The sequence below is a fragment of the Sinocyclocheilus anshuiensis genome, unplaced genomic scaffold (assembly GCF_001515605.1).
Source record: "Sinocyclocheilus anshuiensis isolate Anshui unplaced genomic scaffold, SAMN03320099.WGS_v1.1 scaffold1002, whole genome shotgun sequence".
In the NCBI taxonomy this organism is placed as follows: Eukaryota; Metazoa; Chordata; class Actinopteri; order Cypriniformes; family Cyprinidae; genus Sinocyclocheilus; species Sinocyclocheilus anshuiensis.
Genome location: NW_015536514.1, coordinates 5707 through 28318, shown reverse-complemented (window position 1 = coordinate 28318; position 22612 = coordinate 5707). Strand labels below are relative to the sequence as shown.

The window sequence follows — 22612 nt, the reverse complement described above, 5'->3', positions numbered from 1 at the left end:
TGATTAGTAGTAAATCTCCAGCACGTGCTTTCAGATGGAGCGGCATTTACTACACAGAGCCGTAGTTCACTGACACGCTTCCGCCTATGACAGTTGGCGGAAGTTATATAAAAGTGTTTATTACGTTTGAAATATGGATATTTTTCTTACAAAAACGCATGGATTCACTACAGAAGGCCTTTATTCACCGACCGGAGCCGTGTGAAGAAAGTTTATTATTAATGCGCGTGCTTTATTTGACGACTTGTGGACTGATTTTTAATATAACTCCGACTGGATTCGTCTGAAAGAAGAAAATCATATACACCTAGGATGCTTCGAGGGCGAGTAAAACAAGCCAATTTTCATTTTTGGGCGAACTAACCCTTTAAGTAGCCCTAATACCTGTGTACTTACATAGTAACTAGATGTGTAGGTAGTATGTAACCACAGTGTAAGTATACATTGGTACGTAGTGTCTAGAGCTGTAATGTTTGTGTAACTACACATATAGAACAACCCACTGAATGGTTTGTGTAAGTACAAATGTGTAATGTAATGTAAAGCCTAACTTACTTAATTACATGGTAAATCCATAGGAATTGTTTACTTAATATAAAGTGTAACACTTTCTTTACCAAAAAGTGCTGTTAGTTAGACCTGTTACACATTTGTACTTTCATTACCAAAAAGTGTTGTTAACAATGTCCTGTTACACATTTGTATTTACACTTACCATTCAGTGGGTTGTAACATATGTGTAGTTACACAAATATTAGAGCTGTACATACAATGTACCAATGTGTACTTACACTGTGGTTACATACTATGTACACATCTAGTTACTATGCAAGTACACAGGTATTAGGGCCACTTAATATAAAGTGAGACCAGATTTTTTTCAACACATTTTCAGTGGCCTCATCACCACATACAATTATTTTATAAAACATATATACTGTATAATATTTTATACAATTTTAAATTGTTTTATAAAATTAAATTTACAATTTATAGATTTATATTATTTTTATAATATTTTAACTAATTTAAACATACAGTTTAATATTTACATTTAGAATTGTTTTTATTATTTTATAAGTGTTTCAAATCATTTAATTTTTATATCAAATTATTAAAAAAATATTGTTATAATTATTTTAAAAGCATACACTTTACATATTCTTTAACAATCAAATATTATGTATCTGTATCTGTCAAGCAAAATTTATATCCAAAGGGTCCAGTATTTCCAGCATTTAAACATTTAGACAGTTTTCAAATTTGGGAAAGTATTTGGGTAACGTTTGAAAGCTAAAATATAAATGTGTTGTACCACATTGTCAGATTAATCAATTGACAAAAGGATGAGTGTCATAATAGAAGCATATGACTAAAAATAGCTTAATTTTTTTTATTTACCTACAGGCAAAATGATGAAAAAATGAAAGCAGAAACTCAAAATGGCTGCCGGCCAAAGCACTGCGGCACCACCCAGCATGGTGCAAAGAGCCTGAAAACCCAAACAACCCATTAGAAAAATAACTGGAGTCTGTGTTTACAAACACACAAAAACAAATGACTACAATCAGCTTCAAACAAACTGCATTTCAGGCAAAAGCCAACAAAGCAAGTCAAAAAAGATTTCAAAATAAATTCCGCATTTCTATTCCGCTGCTATGCGGCTGCTAAGCTCTGCTGAGTGAGTTTTATAACGTTGCAATATGGTTCCTATAAGTTTTCTGAGGTGTTTCTAGCACATTGCTATGTCGTCGCTAAAATGCTGTGAGTGGATTACTAGTGCGGTTTATGTAGTTTCTTGCTTTCCAAAAGAGCAATTCCTTGAATTCTCTATGATATTCTAGTCTCTAGATATGGCTTGGGTGTCTCTTTTAGCGCAACTTATTGGATTAAAATGGCAACTTATCGCCATTTTATTGTCCACATCAACAAACCACATGATTTCAGATATGTTATGGATTTCAGTGCCACTAATGCTGTGCTTTACAGACCCATTTTGCTTTTAATATCACCAAGTAATGTCCAAATGTTTCTCTTCGCAGATGTGAAGGGGGGGTCTTGAGAAGAAAGTTCACATTGAGGCACACTGGGTAATGTCAACAGATGCTGAAAGAATGTGATGTGGAAGAAAATGCAGAGAGTGAGAGAGAGATCAGGGAATGACCTCTTCTGATGAGAAACACCGGATTAGACTGATGCTGGCGATCCCGGGCTGAAATTGCTCTTTCAGACCCAAAGCGGATTAACGGACAGGATGTGTGACAGGTGACATCAGGCCTCCAAATCTCCAATCCAGCTCAGAGAGTACAAAACCATTACATCAAGCCTGGATTAGCAAAACAGACCACCAAAGATGAAATCTTGCTCCCTCTGAGAAGATCAGGAGAGAGATGATTGGCTAAAGAGTGTTGTTTCTGTGTTCTACTCATGCAGAGCAAAATGCTGCAGTCAACATCATTACATAAAAACATTCATATTTAGATGAAAGCCTGTCAATATTTCCAGTAAATATTTCAATATACTCATGCATACCCTACTAAATTTCCAGCATCCTTACTCCAGTCTTCAGTGTCACATGATCCTTCAAATATCATTCTGATTTGCTGCTCAAGAAACATTTAATATTAGTATAGATGTTGAAAACAGTTGACCTACTTAATATGTGTTAATCTTTTGTAACATTACAAATATCTTCACTGTCACTTTGATCAATTTAATGCATCTATTGTGAATAAAAGTATTAGTTTCTTTAAAGGGGTCATATGATGTTGCTAAAAAAGAACATTATTTTGTGTATTTTATATATAAAACATATGTTGTTTTTAATTATGGTCATGAAAACGTAATTTTCTCTTTAAATTAACTTTTATGCTTACATAAGTAAGACCGCACGGTAACTTAAATGATAAAATGAACAGCAAAATCCCATAGACTTACACTAAAGGAGGTATCCATTCATATCATATGGCCATAATTTAGTATTTATAATTTAGTGTATTATCATTCATGAATGTAAATCTTTAGTGTGGTTTAATCACAATGCCATCACCATAATTTTATAAAAGCAATAATCCAGTTGCATCACAGTGATTTTACCACAGCTAAGGCGGTTTTAGGCCAAGAACAGCACTTACTCATGGTAAAATCCCTGTAACTGACCACTCATGGCTCATTGCTTTACTAACCCAACGGCCACTCACAGAATGAAGCCGTACGACTATTGAGTGCTCATCAGTCTAGCGGATGATTCGATGAAAAAAGACAGCATATGAAACTCTATGACCTTTTCCTCTGCGAACACAAAAGGGAAAATATAAGCAGAAAGAGAGAAGAGGAAATATAAAGGAAGAGAGGGAGGCAGGGAGAAACAGCACAGCTTACGATTTTTTCCAAGAATAATCAAACTCCTCCTCGAGCTGACAGTTGGACAAGGCGGCCTTGGCAGAGTCGAGGGGACAGATATTTGAGTGTGAATCAAAAAGCTGCTCAAAAGCCTTCTCTGGCATCTCAAGGCTGATTCTCAACCCTCGAAGCCCAATCACATGCTATTCCTGTAGCAGAGAAACACTATCCTCCTTTACCGAGAGAAACAGGTTTGTAATGGCACATATCTGGATCACAAAAGGTTTATTTACAGACAGACGTAATTGAAACCGGAGCGGAGCTGATTCAACAGTGTTTATCTTGTTCAGAGACGAAAAGCACTGAAGGGCCACGGCGAGCTCTTACCTGGGCGGCTGTGGGAACTCATTGTGGCGACGGTGGCGGCTTTCTCTGAAGTGACTGGCTTGATAATAAGAGGAGTGTGTCCTGGCAGATGAGGATGTGAGAAACACCTCACGGCTCCTCTGGGGCTTGTTGGCTGGTCACCATCCACTGTTGAATTGGAAGACGAGTCAAAAGAGACGCGGGACAGGAAAGAAAGGACAATCTCAGAGGCTCATAGCGCCCCCTCTGGCCGAAATCCAGCTCTGTGTGTCGGTTCCTCTTCGCTCGATAAGAATGAACTGTCAAAAGAGCAAAATAAAAAACAGAAATTACACAACAGCTATAATTAATGCTGTCTGCATCTTGAACTGAAGTACAGCCTCTCAAGTGAGCAATTTGGAGCACTCTACATATAAAAAGCACATTAGAAGACTCAACTAGCATTTGATTTCAATAAACTTTGACGTTAGCATATTGCTAAACAATTCACTCAATACTCTAAGTGTAAAAATACATAGCATACACAAATATTGGGACTTAACAAAACTAATGAAAATAGTTTTTGTTAATTAAATTGTAGCTGAAATAAATTATGAATAGATGAAAAAATTTAAAATTGAAATATAAAAACTTCAAATAAAAACCTAAACAAAAATTAGATGTTTCTTTGACAACTAACAAAAAAAAAATTGTTTACACTGAAGTACTAAAATTATTAAAACTTAGTCTAATTGAAAATAAAGATTAGAAAAAAATAAAATAAAAAAAATATTCCAAAAGCCTATAACAAAATTACTAAAACTTCAAACTAAATTTAAAGTGCAAAATTTAAAAAATAAATAAATAAGATCATTTAAAGTACTAATAAATACTATAATAGTATGAAAATACTAAAATACAATTAAAATTACCAATTTTAATTAGTTTTTTTTTTTATTAGTATCATATTGACTGAACTTAAATATTTATATTCAACACTTCTCTCACTTCGTCCAACATCTTAAATATTTTTATAACAAATAGAATAAAATCTCATAAGTGAATGCTTTTAAAACACTCTGTATGCTGTCCAAACAGTGCTTTCGCAGGGTTTGACTTGCAATAAATTTCAATAGTGTTGATCTGTGCTGTTAATTTTCAGTACTGAATGAACTGTTTTTATAAATCAACATTCTCTCTATGTTTACCAGCTTGAATTAATTTTTTTGTTGCAATGCATTTTTCGATTGGCTTCTGTGTTAAACATGCGATGCCTTAGCATTCGGTCAACTGGAATGCCTTACAATGTTCCCTACGTAGGCAGCACACTAGGTTTTGTATCAGAGCCAGATCTGAAGTGCACGTCACTCAAGTGGGCTTTTCCTGGTTAGTATACATACAAGGCCAGAGCAGAAGGATGCCATGACACATTTTTGACACGCGGCGGGGCGGGTGTAAACCACCCTTTACCAATCTGCCACGCCGACACATTCCCTCCCAGCCTGCCATATTTCCTGTCACAAAGCTCAACAGAACTGACAATAACCATCACATGTCAAGCAGACGTAACGCAGCTCGCCCCACAATAAGTGTGTGTACATTTCTCCTTATGTCCACCTGGAACAAAGGAACCTGTCTGTCAGCATAACAACAGTATCTGGAGCAGTCTACCACACAGCAGGACATCACAGCTTAGCCATGTTATGTAACCATAAACATCAGCTTTTCCAAGAGGAATGAGGCCTAGAGTAAAGGAAAATCACTCAGTCTATGAGGGTGGGTTTACTCCAACACCATGCTTCTGACAAGCAGGGCTGGGTAACACTAATAGGGATGGGAATGGGAATCTGAGAGAATGTCCCATTTCAGGACCTTAACAATTCATTATAACAATTATTTTGGAAATTTTTACGAAGAAATCCCATCTCACTATAACTGGGCCCAACTATACACTAAACATGGCTAACAGTAAGAGTTCTCAGGTTCATATTGAGTTGCACGGGATGAAAATAATGACTTATTTTAATGAAACAAGAGCAAAGAACCGCAAAACCTGTGGGTGAATGAATTTTAGACTGATTCATGAGTCTTTTTGGCAAATTCATTAAACAGTCTTTCATTGTGAATCAGACTACAATTGAAGTGTAGGAAACGATGCACACACAAATAGAAAAATATGAATGCAAGTATCTACAGTGCCAATGTAATAGTGTAATCAAAAAATAATAATTTTTTACCCATAATAAAAAGATGCACACCTAAAACTAAAGACAAAAAAACATTCACCACACTCAGGGTGCATTCACACTTGTAGTTCGGTTCTCTTAGGGTGCGTTCACACTTGTCATGTTTGGTTCGATTAAAACGAACCCTGATGCGATTGCTCTGTTAGTGCGGTTCATTTGAGCATATGTGAACGCTGCCATTCGAACCCTGGTGTGCACCAAACAAGCGGACCGAGACCGCTAAAAAGATGGGTCTCGGTCCACTTCCAAACGAACTCTGGTGCGGTTCGAATGATATATGAACGCAACGCGGACCAAACACTTCTAAATGAACCAAAAACAGGAAGTAATGACAAGATGCGACGCTATGCGACATGATTTGACGACGCGGTGTAACCAAAACAAAATGAGCAGAGGGAAAATGTTGCGCAACGATTAGATAAAGTGTCTTTTATAAGCTCCTTGTGAGTTTGCAGGTGGTAAAAATAAAATTATATGTACACGCAAGAATGAGCGCGCTTAGACCAGCAGACGGCATTAGGTGTGTTCGACTTAAAGCGGCACTGAGCAGACCGATCGTTAATGTGTGCTTTGATATCATACACACGCGGCACCACTTTAAGTCTAACACACCTTTTGTTTGGGGTGTTCGGTGAGTTCTGTCATGATATATACGTCATTCAAGCCGACCAATCAGGCTGTGAACATATCACTATGCCTTTAGGTTCGCTGTCAAAAATGCTAATGTGAACACTAAGTGGACCAGGACCAAATGTATCATTTTCCTTTTTGGTCCGGACCAAATTAACCAAACTAACCGAACTACAAGTGTGAACACACCCTTAGTTTGTTTGGTCCGGACCAAAAAAGAAAATTTGGTCCTGGTCCGCTTAGCGTTCACACTGCCATTTTTGACAGCGAACCTAAAGATAGCGAACCTAAAGGCCATCTGCTGGACTAAGCACACTCATTGTTGCGTGTACATGATTTTATTTTTACCACCTGCAAACTCACGAAGACCTCATAAAAGGCACTTTACCTCCTCGTTGCTTCACGGTTGCCGTCTGCTCATTTTGTTTTAGATACACAGCTCGGTCTGCGTCGTTAAATCATGTCGCACACCGTCGCATCTTGCCATCACATCCTGTTTTTGGTTCGTTTGGAAGCATTTAAGTATCTTAAAGTCAACGTAAAGCATTATTTGTAATCCATTTTACTTCAAAACTTTGGGATTGTAACATTTTTCATATTTTTGAATGACGTCTTTTAGCTCACCAGGGCTGCATTTATTTGATCAAAAATACAATAAACGCAGCAATGTAGGCTAATTTATTCCTGTGTTGTGAAGCTGAATTTTCAGCTTCATTACTCCAATCTTCAATGTCACGTGATCTTTCAGAAATCATTCTGATATGCTAATTTGGTGAGAAAAAAAAGAGAAATATTTCTCATCAATGCTAAACAGTGGTGCTGCTTATTATTTTTGTGGAAAAGGCAAAAAAAAATTTAGGATTGTTTGATGAATAGAGAAAAGGAATAGAAAGTTCAAAAGAACAACGTCTATTTCAAACTTTTTGAAACTAAAATGATCAATTTATTTTTAAAAAACAGTACAGTAACAAACAGTAGTGTATGCAAAAGAAATCCTGGATTGGTTTAGTTATAAATTGTCATTAAATGGGGAGTCAGGCGGTTTGAATGAGAGTTTGGAAAAGGATTGGATTGGATTATAAAGTCAGACAAAAAGGAAAGTTAGAGTTAGTTTAGGGTTTAAATCAAAATAAAATTTTTATTAAAGATTATAAAGATAAACAACTGGAAAAACATGCACTGGTAAAGTAAGAACAGGAACATGCATTAAAAAAAAAAACAGGGTCAATTTTAATTTCATTTTGACTTTAGCCACAAGCAGAGGCGGACAGTAACTAAGTACATTTACTTGAGTATTGCAACTTTTACTTGTAATGGAGTAATATTTGACCAGCAGTATCTGTACTTTCACTCAAGTAATGGAATTGAGTACTTTGTCCGCCTCTGGCCACAAGTAATCAATAAGTGGATGCACAAGATTCATATGTCAGCAAATCAGACCACAATAAATTCTGAAAATGTATCATACAGCATATGAATAATTGGGAAGTGCACATATTATACTTTAGTGCTGTTCTAAATTCAGTCAAACCCATTGAAAACACCAGCTGCGATGAGGGAAACCATCACACAAAACACTCAAGGGCATGCCTGGTTTACATTTACACAAGACGACTCCAAACCACACATCTATGCCCTCAAAAATCACAAATAAAAACGAGACTGCAAGTACTCGAACCCAATTAAACGTGCCAAGAAAATGTGATTTAATCTTAGCAACTCCCAAAGCTGACGTGAATTTTTCACAGGAAAAGGTGTTGCATCACAGGCCCTAGAATGAAGCGAAGCATAAGTGAAAGTGAAAAAGTGAAGTGACGTGTGGCCAAGTATGGTGACCCATACTCGGAATTAGTGCTCTGCATTTAACCCATCCAAGTGCACACACACAGCAGTGAACACACACACACTGTGAACACACATCCGGAGCAGTGGGCAGCCAATGCTGCGGCGCCCGGGGAGCATTTGGGGGTTCAGTACCTTGCTCAAGGGTCTCACCTCAGTCGTGGTATTGAAGGTGGAGAGAGCACTGGTTTTTCACTCCCCCCACCGACAATCCCTGCTGGACCTGAGACTCGAACCCACAACCTTCGGGTTACAAGTCCGACTCTCTATCCATTAGGCCACGACTGCCCCATTTTTAATACTCACTTTTAATCTGTTTGTTTCAGAGAAGCACGTCTCTGCAGAACCCCACACAATCTTTACGGGACGTCTGATTTTCCAGATTTCCTCTCAAAGAAAGTATGGCTTCTCACTGGGGCCAGGTGGCATGGATTACATGTACTGGAGGGAGTTTAGTTCCAGCTCCTCCGGCAGTCTTTTGCACTTGCTGTCATAACATGTCTCACATGGCGCCGTTCCAGCCCCATGAGCGTAATAAACAAAGAGAGAAAGTGGACGTGCACGGACACAGTGAATAAAGATCTCGAGTAAATGTGAGAATGCATGGGCGGAGACTTGGGCCACAATGACATATTTGTGCACAAAGTTGTAGGTAAAGTGTACAACTGAAGAAATGCCTATTTTATCAATGCATATTTGAAGAAGGAATGACAATTTAATGATTCTGGTCCCAATTTGGGTTCGGATTCAGGTTCCTTAAAGATTTTTTAGATTAGGGTTAGTTCTCAGATATAAAACCTAAATAAAACATAAGAAATTACAATTTCTAATATTTTTTTAATCAGTGCATGTTTGAAGGAATGGTAATTTTAATGATTCTGGTTCTGAATCAGATTCAAATTCAGGTTCCTTAATGGGTTTTTTCCCTCAGTTCTCAGAGAAGATTAAAAAAAAAAATCAACAAAACTGAAGAAATGGCTATTTACAGAATAACATTTTTTATCAATGCATGTTTGAAGAAGGAATGAGAATTTAACGATTCTGGTTCCGATTCAGATTCGGATTCAGGTTCCCTAATGATTTTTTAGTTTCTCAGATTTCAGAGGAGATAAAAACTAAACAAATCATTGTTTTTTTTTTTTAAATGAAGTATCATTTGTAAGAGTGACGGTTACTAAGACTTCAAATAATTGAAGAATCGATTGAACCAATTCAGTAAGTCATTTCATGATTCAAATCAATGATTCAAATCAATAACTTGATTTAACTCAATTTAAGACAAATTGATTCGAGGAAAAAAAAGAAAAAATATATATATTTTTTTTTTTATTTAAGTGTAATTTATAACAGTAATGTCAAAATGTACTGAGAATTACTATTGATATTATAATGGATATTGAATATTAAAAAAGTTAAATGTTAATATTTTGAAAGACAAAATTCTGGTCCTATTTGTGAACAAGTGACTCTTTTGAACTGGTTCTTTTTAGTGAATCAATTGAATTGTTCAAAGAGACTTAGTACTGACTTATTCATCGAACCATAATTCACAGTAAATAACTATGAATCTGAAAGAATAAAATCAAAAAACACTTTGACTAAAATTCAGTGAGTTACAGATTCAAAATGCTTTGTTATTCATTATTCATTCATTCTTTTTGATTCAATTGAGTCATTTGTTTACAAATCAGACTACTTTTTTCCTATAAACAAAAACGAAAAAACATTTATGTATCATTGAGTTACATACATTTTATTTATAGTCAAGAAACATTTTCGCGATTCAGTGAGAGTTATTTAATTCAGTGAACGATTCAATAAATAGAACCATTCTGTTTGTTTGAACAGTGCAAAGCAGAAATTACACAAAAATTACACACTTCACCTTTAAAAGCTGCCAAAGAAAGCCACTTCTCCAACATCATTTGCAGTGGTGTCCGTCTACATGAGGCGTAATGTTTTCCTGAGAGTGTTTAATGGAGTGAGCTTCCTCCCTGACCCGAACTGAACACTACAGCTCAGTCACTTACTCCCTCACGCCTCAGAGATCACTGACCGACCACATTCGTCCCAAACCACAAATGGCCCCGGCAGCAAGACCAGCGCGACCGTGTGAACCGCAGTGACTCAGGGTTGACTTGAGGGCAAACCCTGATATAAAGTCAAAGTAGCATTTAAAGAGCCACAAGGAAAGAGACGTTTTCCACCCTGAGCAGCACTGCTATTCTCAGCTCAGACCTATTTTAGTAAAGGGGTATCTCTTGAATTTACATCACCATGTATGAGTGTGTCAAAACATGTTAACTGCACTGCATCACAAGAGGTCAAACATCGTCTGGGAAAACTGTATTAACTTGTGCGTTAAATTTAGGCACTGCCATCCATGATATGCCTCGTAGGCTGATTTGAAGATGATTACTGCTTTAGATTACCCTCCATCTTTCCAAACGGCTGGTTTCTACGCTCTGTGGCCATCACACTCTGTTAGTTATTTCAATCGTGTTGCTCACGTACTAAAACAACACGAGTCCTACTTCTCAGGTGTCAAGAGGCGTCTTCTAACACAGACATACATGGATGAAATAACGTCTGATAAATGACAAGATAATGCACACACAAACGATTCAAATGAAACGTATCTATCTGAAAAGGGTTTCTGACGTATGCTGAAAGTGCAGTTTGGTTGGGTCGATACTAAAACGCTGGCTTTGATATGGTTAGGAATCTTTAGATCAAGTAAATAAATATAAATAATATCTCAACAATAAATTGAAGTATTACGACATTTTTTCTTTGGATTTTGAGTACAAAGTGGACATGTTTATTTAAAAGCAATTTTATGAACTTCATATCTACTAATAATAAACTTATATATCACCATTAAGGTGCTCCAGCTCTCTAGACATCAGACAAGACCATTTAAAACCCCTTATTCCAGGTTTTCCATGATCACGGGAACCATTCAATACGTAACAACTTTAACGAGACATGTTACACTAAGATATTTAAAAAGAAATCTGAATTGGAATGCTGGCCTAGTTTTAAATAAAACTGTGTCAAGAAAGCGGGGCGCAATGCTAACAGATAGCTTCAGGACAAAAATCAGCCAAAGTCGGTCAAGCGTCCACCAACCCTGACTGCTCATGTCTGGGGGTGCGGGTTTAACCTGAGGGAAAGAGAAGACACGTACATACCCTCAGCGACATTTCGCTCTTACATCATCCTGTCTGGGACAAAAAAAGTGAGACATGGCCGACCAGCCGTCTAGGGTCACCATCATAGAGGAGCAGATCTGATACAAGCCGACAGGCCCGAAGAGAAAAGCCACGCTACAAGACATCAGCAGGAAAATGACACCCAATCCAATATGACAGAACGCCGCCTGTGTTTGTACAATAGTCGCCGCTGCTCGCTCATGTATGCTACACAAGCAGGCCAAATATAATAGCAGTTAGCCATTACGCAGCACTGACGGAGCTAATAATTGTTTAAAAGCTACTGTGCTTTTGATCAGAGTGACCATTTATTGTTTGGCAAGTCTGAATGAGTCAAAGCTGAGAACCAACATAGAAAGCAAAGCCTTTGAGAAGGTGGTTCCACGCCTGACCATAAAAATCTCTTGTTCCCAATGTCTTTGCCTCGGCTAAACCCCAGCTAAAGCTCTTTGTGTCACATTCCATTAAAAACGACAATGTTGCGCAACTTTTGAGAGAACCGTGTTGGAAAGGAACTCCATGTCTACTCGCAGACAGGCAGTGATTTTTAGTTGGGTTTCTCGCCAGGGCTGACGTGGTAAATGGTGTTGTGTGCCATTAAATTTACTCTTATGCCACTATGCCCAAATGTTCATTAAGGAATTCACTCAATCGCTGACGTCTTGGTTTGGCAGTGTAAACTAGTGCAAGATGTGTTAAAAAAATGGGTTGGTGAGCAACAGATTGCGTATGTTTAAACCAGTGATTTGGTGCAGTAGGTGTTCATTAAAGGAATTAGATCAGCCGAAAATGAAAATTCTGTCATTATTTACTCACCCTCATGTCGCTCCAAATCCATAATCTATTTTTTGTGTGGAACACAAGAGGAGAACTTTTTGAAGAAACTTTGCGCAGCTTTACCAGCAACTACAGCTGTCATTAGGGTTATTAGTATTGAATTATACTAAAACTATTAAAACTCATTTTTGTTCACTGAAATTAGGCTGCAACAAGATAAAACACAAGTATTAGATGCAAAACTTAAACTACTAAATGAAATGTAGAAAAAAAAATGAAATTAAATGAGTTTAGGTTGATTACTAACTGGAAATTAATAAATTTAAACTGAACTAAAACTAAAACTCATAAAATACACCTAAACAGTAAACATTAAAAACAATAAACAAACGATTAAAAAAAAATAAGAAAAAGTGTATTTAACAATATCAAAAATTAATATTACAAATTAAAACCAAAAATAAAATGAAAATATAAAATCTCTATTCAAAATATTTATAAAAACGGTAAAAATAATCCAAAAATACTAAAATAACTAGCTGTCATCAGCTCAAAAATGAAAAATAAAACATCATAAAAGCACATGGAAGTAGTTCAAAAGATTTTGTGTGCTATATTCCAAGTCTTATGAAATATATGATAGCTTCATGTAGGAATAAATCAAAATTGAGACCATTTTTTAAATTGTAACGCAACTACGAATGAGATTTTTAAGAGATATGGCATATGAGTTTTATGCACTACTACGTTATGCTGCCATAAATGAGAATTTGTGGATCATTTACTCGTTGTTCTAAAACCATATGCATTTCTTTCTTCTGCAGAACACAAAAGAAAAAGACATTTTGAAGAATGTTGGGTATCAGTTCCAACTGCATGACTTAAACTGCATATCTTCTGTCATGTTTCACAAAAGAAATAAAAGTATACAGTTTTGGATTTGGAATGACAGCAAGTAAATGATGACATAATTTGTAATTTTTTGGGTGAAATACCCCTCCAACAGTTTTTTAGCTATATTCTATCTTGGAGCTTGACAGTGATGGTCACAATGAATTGTTAGAAGAAATTCACCTTTTGCAAAAAAATAACAATGTAGGAACTCATACAGGTTTGGGACAACTTGAGAGTGAATAAATGATGACAGAGTTTTTATTTTAAGGTGAACTATGCCTTTAAACAGTCCGATGAGCATCAGTTGAGCAGCAAGAATTCAACATCTCCATTTCCATACAGGCCTGTGTGTTTTCAGATAAACAGAGAGCAGGAAATGAGCCTTGCGACTGTGTGCCTGTCTGGACTTTATGAGGGGCAAAACAATCATCACTCACTCTCTCACCGCGGTCATTCACTTTCCCTCGGCTGTTGTCTGCCTTCTGCGTCCTCCGCTCAGTCTGCCAGCCCGGCGGAGCGTTATAACAGTTTCATGAGCTAGGCCAGAAGGGTCACAGTTAGGTGACAATGAGGTTTATATCACCTTGACTGATGCACTGCCCACAAACACTCAGTTTTCATTAAACTCATCATATAAACAGACAAGCTTTTCATTATTGCAATCTTGGGTTTCGGACAAACACAGATTGCCAAATGAACCCAAGCATCGCCAAGTTCTGCCAGAGCACAACGGAAAACCAAACAGGCACTTCAGCAAACCAAAAGTGACACAGACACTAAATGATTCCACACTGAGGGGACAGCATTCAAACCACTCATTCTAATATCCAAAAATCAAAAGTCTGTAATTATTTACTCATCCTTAAGTCGTTCCAAACTAGGGCTGCACGATAAATCGCATGCGATATTTAACGCACATCTTGTCAGAAAGTCGGTTCTGTAATCAGCGGTAAATCTCCATCACCTGCGGGCTTTCACATTGAGCAGCATTAACTACACAGAGCCGTTGTTCACTGAAGAGTTGCGCAAAAAATCGCGCGAATATGAACGTGGTTTTGCGCAACTCGTCAGTGAACAACGGCTCTGTGTAGTTAATGCTGCTCAATGATTACAGAACCGGCTTTACTGATAAGATGCGCGTTAAATATCGCATGCGATTTATCGTGCAGCCCTATTCCAAACCCATACGAATTTAATTTTTCTGTTAAGCATTAAAACTTAAGATTTCAAGCATATTCTTAAAAATGCTCTGCAGTCTGCACTTTTCCATATAACAAGTGATGGTTGCTGTAATTCTCCAAAAAGACAAAACAACACCACAAAAAAAGTATCTTATATGGCTGCATGATTTGGGGACAAAAAAACAAATTGTGATTTTACTGATAACATTATTATTTTTTTTTAATTATAAAATAAAATTTGGCCAAAACTTTTGCAATAATAATAATAATAATAATAATGATAAATTATTATTATTGTTGTTGTTTTTGTTACTAAATAAAATATTAAAATAAGAATTGTTTTTAAAAAGAAAGAGTATTTAAAGGGATAGTTCACCAAAAAATTATTTTGTCATCATTTACTTAGCCTTATATTCAATTAAATCAAGCCATAATCGCGATTTCAGTTTTATTTTGATTAACTGTGTAGCCCTTATATATGACTGACTTTTCTGGGGGGAAAAAAATAAGCAGGATGTTTCTTCCATATAATAAAAGTGAATGGGGACAAGAGGCTGTCAAGCTCCAAAAAGGACAAAAAAGCACCACAAAAGCAGTCCAAATCAATCTTACACTTTTTACCAGCCTTCTGAAGGCACATGAACACATTACGTGAGGAATAGACTGAATTTAAGTCGTTATTCACTAAATTGTTGCTTGTCAGTCATGGTCACCATTCACAGTATGGAAAAGAGGAGTTGCACATTGTTATAAATATCTCCTTTAGCACTCCACAGAAAAACAAAATCACAGAGGTTTGGAAAAACACAAGGGTGAATACATAATGACAAAATATTCATTTTTGTGTGAACTAATCCTTTAAGGAGTTAAGTATCCAGTAACACAGCAGACAACACAAGGCCTCAGGGACATTAAGACAATCCTCTAAATAACACTGCTTGTGAAAAACATTCAATTTTCCAGTTAGGGGACAACCTTTCTACGGATCGCCAGTCATACTTGTCATCTGTCCAGCCGCATTTACCTCCTACAGTAACGCCCCGTCTCCTGTTAGAGCTTTTCCTTGCTAAGTATCATGTAAGAGCGGCTAGAGCCAAATTCTGGAGCCCTCTCTTTCCTCTTCAGCCACAGATGCGGCAAACGGTGCAATCTGCCAATCTCCATGAGTCATCCAGCACTGTTAATTATGTACCCTAAGGAGTAGAATTGATTAGCGAGGGTCTCAAACTGATTTAACTTGTTATTTGAGACTATATAAAGCGTGGGCCTAAACATTGCCATTTAGTCGCTTTCACTAAGCACTGTCGTTACTCAGAATACTACTTTGCCAAGTCACACAGACTGGATCTGTGGACAGAGAAACACAGATAGGATAAATGATGCTGCATGCGTTTCAAGGGGAAGAGGTGTTGTATAATTAATTACTCAATCATAGACGAGTCCCCATGGGTTGACTAGAATGTCAATCAGTATGGCAAGCCTACAAATAAACTGTTAGCACAAGAACAGAGGTGCAAATTAAACGTCAAGCCATTAATGGAAGCATAGATAAAACACACAGTACCGTTCAAAAATTTTGCTCACCAAGACTGCATTTATTTTATTAAAAATACAGTAAAAACAGTAATACTGTAAAATATTATTACAGTTTAAAATAAATGTTTTTTATTTGAATATATCGTATAACGTAATTTATTCCTGTGACAGAAAAGCTGAATTTTCAGCATTATTAGTGTCAAATGATCCTTCAGAAATTATTATAATAGGCCGATTTGCTGCCCAAGAAACATTTCTTGTTATTATCAATGTTGAAAACAATTATGCTGCTTAATATGTTTGGGGATACCATGATATAGAATTCTTATATGAACAGAAAGTTCAAAAGAACAGCATTTATGTATGTATGTATGCATGTATGTATTGTGTTGTATTGTATTTTAAAACATCCTTGCTGGATAAAAGTATTAATTTCTTAAAGGGGGCATATGATGTTGCTAAAAAGACACATTATTTTCCACATACTGTACATTATTGTTTCTCCTCTATGCCCCGCCTTTCTGAAACACGTCGATTTTTACAAAGCTCATCGGTCTGAAAAGCGAGGTGTGCTCTGATTGGTCAGCTATCCAGTGCGTTGTGATTGGGCGAATACCTCAAGCGTGTGACGGAAATGTTACGCCCCTTGCCATAAAATGTTATGTCCCTTACCATATTGTGATGCCTGCGGCAACCACATGTGACGACCCGGGCTGGACTCTGCTTCGTCCACGGTGAAAGCCGATCCGGTGATCACCAGCGCGAAGTTGATGTATTTCATTAGCGACCAGCACGGATCAGCTCCAAGCATGATGAAGCGGTTATCGTCCTCTTTTGGAAGGTCAAACAAAGTAGTTTCGCTTTCACAATGAATCACACAGTGCCTTCACGACATGGCAGCGGCGGCAACAACAATACTACAGCGAGAATAAAAGTTACGGCTTCTTTCTTTGCATGAACATTTGGGCGGCGTTATGCAAATCTTCCCACATCGTGACGTAGATATGTGGGGGCGTGTTAGAACGAGCCGTTTTAGGTAGGCGTGGTTGACTCTCAACTTTTATAAAGAATATCTCTTTGAATTTGAGACTTTAGTCTTTGCAACTTTACAGATCTTCTTTATGCACCAAGAGCTTGTAACACTCCAAAAAGAAAGGAAAAATTTAAATCGTATCATATGACCCCTTTAAAAAAAAAAAAAAAAAAGCTCCAAACGTTTGAACATTCACACTTCACCCCAAAATCCAAAAAGAAAGTAAGAACTTATATTTGGTAATACAAAAAAAATTTTTTATCTATCATTTTTAGGACCATCACTTTTTTGCATTTCTATATGTTTTTGCTTTTGCTTTTGCTTTTTACTATAAGTTTTTTTTAATCCAACCATAAAATCTAATTATCATCATGCATTTGGACATTTTTTGTAGACCTAATTCTCAATAATGATTTTCATCAGATTATCATCACTGTAATAGAATTATTTGATTTGAATCAGCAAATATAAAGCCATCACATTTTTTTTTTATTTTGCATTACAGTAATGAGAATGTATGAAAACCATGAGAGCTGAGTGGAAAATGGCATTACATTACATTACATTCAATCCGAGCAGCTGAGTCCTTAGCCATCTTCAAGAATCGGCTAAAAACACATCTCTTCCATCTTTATTTGACCCTCTAACTCTAGCACTCTCTATTCTAATTCTATTCTATTTCTATTTCAATAATATTCTATTTCTAATTCTATTTCCCAAAAAAACTTGCCCCTTTTTAAACTTTCACTCTATTCATTTACTAACTGCTTGTTTTCTTTAAAAAAAAACTAACACTAGCTTCTCTATTCTTTTTGTATTCTATCAGTTTTCTTTTTATTTATTATACATTAACAAAAAGCAAAAAAGGCCTCTAACACTAGCTTGTTCTATTCTTTTTCTATTCTATCGGTTTTCTTTTTATTTATTATATAATAATAAAAAAAAAACCTTGCTACGTGTGCTGTGTTAAGCTAACTGAGACTTGTTACAGCACTTGTATATTATTGCTCTTTTGTTGATTTTGATTGCTTCTATTGTCCTCATTTGTAAGTCGCTTTGGATAAAAGCGTCTGCTAAATGACTAAATGTAAATGTAATGTAAATGTAACATTTGCATCAAACTTAAGTCACAAAGCAGAAAATCTTAACAGACTTTTAAAAAGCTTCATTTTCTTTAAAGGGGTCATATGATGCTTTTTTAAAGATCATGCTGTTCTGTTGTAAGTAATCTTAAAGATTCCTAAATGCATCTACTTCCGGAAGGCCAAATAAAGTGCTTTTGCTTTCGCCTAGAAACACACAGCGTCTCCCTGACATGCTGCTTCAACACTAACTGCTGTTACTGAAACCACGCCTTCTTTCTTTGAGTGCACATTTGGGCCGCATTATGCAAATATTTCCACATAGTGAGGTAGATATGTGGGGGCGTGTTAGAATGAGCCGTTTTAGGGGGGCGTTGCAGAGTCTTAACTTTGATAAAGAATATCTCTTTGGTTTTGAGACTTTAGTCTTTGCAACTTCAGGGATCTTATCTATGCACAATCAGCTTGCAACACTCCAAAGAGAAAGGAAAACTTGAAATCGCATCATATGACCCCTTTAAACAGTATATTTATCATTTCTTTCATTGATGAAATGAGACCCTTGACTTGAAGAAAAAAAATCAAGGAAAGCAAAAATGTTCAAAAGTGCTATATAAAACAACACAAAACCCCAAACATGGTGCGCACATTATTTTTTTGTTTGTTCGCAGAAGTCAAAAAGTGCACAACAGGGGTCGTGCAAGACTGGATTAACTATCGGCTGCCAAGTTCTCAGAAAGCTGCTTTGACCTTCTTCCTGTGGGGCCTGGAATTTACAAGGTCTGAGCACTGGTCCTTGAGAGCCGGAATGTGGAAAGACGAGCGAGCTTCCTACAGACTGTAATTAAAGCCTGGATTTATATGCCTGTGCATGATGCCACATGTTAAAGCTTCAACCACCAGCTATGTGTGATAGCTGCCCAGACCGACAGCATGATATAACCACCAGCGGACAACACGGTCATCATTACTCAGCTCAGAACATGAAAACAACATTACTATAATCTCATCCTCATTTCTGATAATAGAATGCCTACTTTGTGCTACAACCAAAAGTTACAGAATCAATATTATCCGTTTTGATTAAGTTAGTTGACCATTTTTAAAGAATTTTCATGAAAGGAAAGGTTAATTTCTAAATTGATATTATTATTTTAACATATAAAGCATTTTGATTGAGGGGACCCCCAAACGTAAAGAAACTACAGCCAATCTCAAAAAATAAGGTCTATATGAACTAGAAAAGAAGCACTACTTGGAAAAAGCAACAAAATCCTACAAAAGGAAATCTATGATTACTGAAATAAATAAATACATAAATACATCATAGAACAACTCTTAAAGGAAAAGTTCACCCAAAAATGAAAATTGGCTGAAAATACTCACCCTCAGGCCATCCAAGATGTAGATGAGTTTGTTTCTAAATCAGAACAGGTTTGGAGAAATTTAGCATTAAATCAAATGCTCGCCAATGGAGTGAATGGGTGCCATCAGAATGAGAGTCAAAACTACTGATAAAAATGACACAATAATCTATGACGTGCATTCAGTCCATCAATTAAAATCTTGTGAAGTGAAAAGCTGCATGTTTGTATTAAACAAATCCATCATAAAGGCATTTTAAACCATTACTTCTGGCCAAAATACAAGTCCATAATCCATAATAACACTTCCTCCAGTCCTGTTTTCCTCTCACATTAAAAAAACCTCAGACAAGTTTGTTTAGAACTGGTTTGGACTGTTTTCACTTGTAAATGGTGCTTGATCTCTGCATATTTCTCCCGTTTCAGACTAGACTTTTTCACCGGAGAAAGCAATATTGTGGATTATGGATTTGTATTTTAACCAGAACAACTTCCATGGTTCCTACCTTAATGTTGAATTTGTTTATTACAAACATGCAGCTTTGTGCTTTACAAGATGTTTACTGATGTACTAGAGTGGTGTGGATTATTGTGATGTTTTTATCAGCTGTTTGGACTCTCATTCTGATGGCACCCATTCACTGCAGAGGATCCATTGTTGAGCAAGTGATGCAAAATTTCTCAAAATTTGCATGAGAAAACCAACTCATCTACATGTTGGATAGCCTGAGGGTGAGTCAATTCTCAGCAAATTTTCATTTTTGGGGTGAACTGTCCCTTTAAATGAGTATCACCAGTCATCATGTATGTGGGATCATAACTTCCACTCAGAGAACAGAACACAACACACACTATTTATTGGTTGAAACGTCACAGGTAACACATATCTATAATGTTCAACCAGGAGTTGCAACAATCATCTTTTTATCTAATACTGTACAAATTAAACAGCTGTTTGAATCATTTAAGGTGCAAAAAACTACCAAATCCCAAAACATCTCATGAAAATGTGTAAAAAATTACACTGGTAATCAGTAGTGGACAGAAACGGAGTAGTTTTAATTCGTTACTGTACTTAAGTACATTTTTCAAGTATCTGTACTTTACTGGAGTAGTTTTATTTTGAGTAACTTTTACTTCACTACATTCCAAAGCATAAGATCGTACTTTTTACTTCACTACATTTCATCAAAAATATCGTTACTCCTTATAATATATCACGTGCTCTGACATGCAGAAGCGGTGTCTGATTCAAGAACGAACTGATTCTTTTCAATTAACCTTTTAAATCGGTTCGCAAATCACACCAAACGATTCATTCACGAAATAGAATGAACCGATTGCAGCTGTTCTCGAGTCGACAACTCACTGATTCAAATGAACCGTTTAGTGTGAGTCTCCAGTGAACTGAATTCACAAGTAAGAACCGCGCGCGCGACTGATGCTGCTAAATTGACTCCATATAGTGGTTATTTTGGGAAAATCCCAGGTATTTTGAGCAGTAGGATTATAAAAAAATATGTGCTCATATAAAATTAAATTAAGTAGCCTATATAAAATTGCAAAATCAATCTATCAGTACTTTTTTTCTTAAGTACATAAAAAATCGAGTACTTTTGTACTTTCACTCGAGTAGAATTGAAAAAGGGAGTACTTTTACTTTTACTGGAGTAATATTTTATTATATGTATCTGTACTTTTACTCAAGTACTTGATTTGTGTACTTCGTCCACCACTGTTGGTAATGAAAACTGATATACTGATCATAGTTGACCCTGTCAACATGTCAAACTGTGTCAACTCTGTTTCCAAAAAACTGCTGCAGTGTCAACACACTCTCTCTCATACTCATATACAAACATATACATATATTATGATAACAAGCTGTAGTTTATTATGATTTTAATAACATTTAAAACATTCTTTTACTGACAGAACGCTCAAAACTTTTTAAATATCACTTCAAAATCAAATTTTCAAAATGATAAAAGCGCACATTTTATGGAATTACCATTACATAGTCCAGCCCAAAATGCCTTAATTATAACCTAAAATATGTTAGCTTATTAAAAATCTATCTTTATGATTCTCCATAACCTGCAGGTATGAAGAAAACGCATAAAATGAAACGTGACACAACTAACGTTACTCCGAAACGAGTTGCGATTCAACACACACACACACACACACACACACACACACACACTGTTTTGATTGTTTCATCTGATCGCGCACAAGTTTCTTTCTCTTACTGAAGCGATCAGTGAATTTAAGGATAAAATCACTGGAGAACGCATGCGAATCGTCGCTCACCTCTCCGCAGCTCCACCGCGATCGGACGCACCGCTCCGGACTTTATTCCCGTTGGAGAGCGCGCCAAAGACGAATCCACTCGCCGACGGATTCCGCCATACTGGATTGTGGCGAGCGGATCACGTGTCGAGTCCCCGGCGCATGTCCTCCAGAGGCGGGCGCTCACAGTCAGTCGAGCCCGCCGTCTTCATGTTCTCACATGGGATGGGAAGACCTGAACGATTCCGATTCCTTAACAGTGCCACTAACGATTCTTTTGAGGAACAACTATTTGAAATAGGAAATGGAGTTCTTGTATAGGCCTATTGCATCCCTTTGCATTCGTATTAGCCTATAGATCATTACAGATTTCAACATATATCAGCCTTCAGCCTGAGGCTTATTCATTTCACTTTTGGTGTGAAAAGGCTTTTATATTTGCCAAAAATATTAAAAAAATTTTTTTAAATCAAACAAGCAAGCCCTGTCCAGATTTTAAAAGTAATGCAAAAGTAACGTAATGCATTACTTTCCATAAAAAGTAACTAAGTAATGTAATTAGTTACTTTTTTATGGAGTAACGAAATATTGTAATGCATTACTTTTAAAAGTAACTTTCCCCAACACTGGATATAACTAATAGGAAATAAATTTAATCTAATTCTTTCAAAATGGCTGTCGTGACTTTCTAAAGGCGCTATAAATACAATAATTGGTCCTAACTATAATGTTAAAAAACAAACCTATAATATTTACTTTTTTCATTCACTTTTATAACGTACCACTGACTACAACAAAACTCATGTTGTATATCTTTAACTACACATATCAAC

General features: G+C 36.5%; 1 protein-coding gene across 1 annotated transcript in view; it reads right to left on the bottom strand.

Moving 5' to 3' along the window:
* The window catches only part of hdac4 (histone deacetylase 4), a 260575-nt gene extending 238597 nt beyond the window's left edge, over positions 1-21978 (bottom strand). Inside the window, exons 1-2 of the mRNA XM_016491248.1 lie at positions 21801-21978; positions 3730-4007 (exon numbers count right to left, since the gene is read on the bottom strand). Coding sequence (XP_016346734.1) covers positions 3730-3751 — 22 coding nt within the window. The 5' untranslated portion in view covers positions 3752-4007; positions 21801-21978. The remainder of the gene's footprint in view (positions 1-3729; positions 4008-21800) is intronic.
* Between the last annotated feature and the right edge of the window lie 634 nt (positions 21979-22612).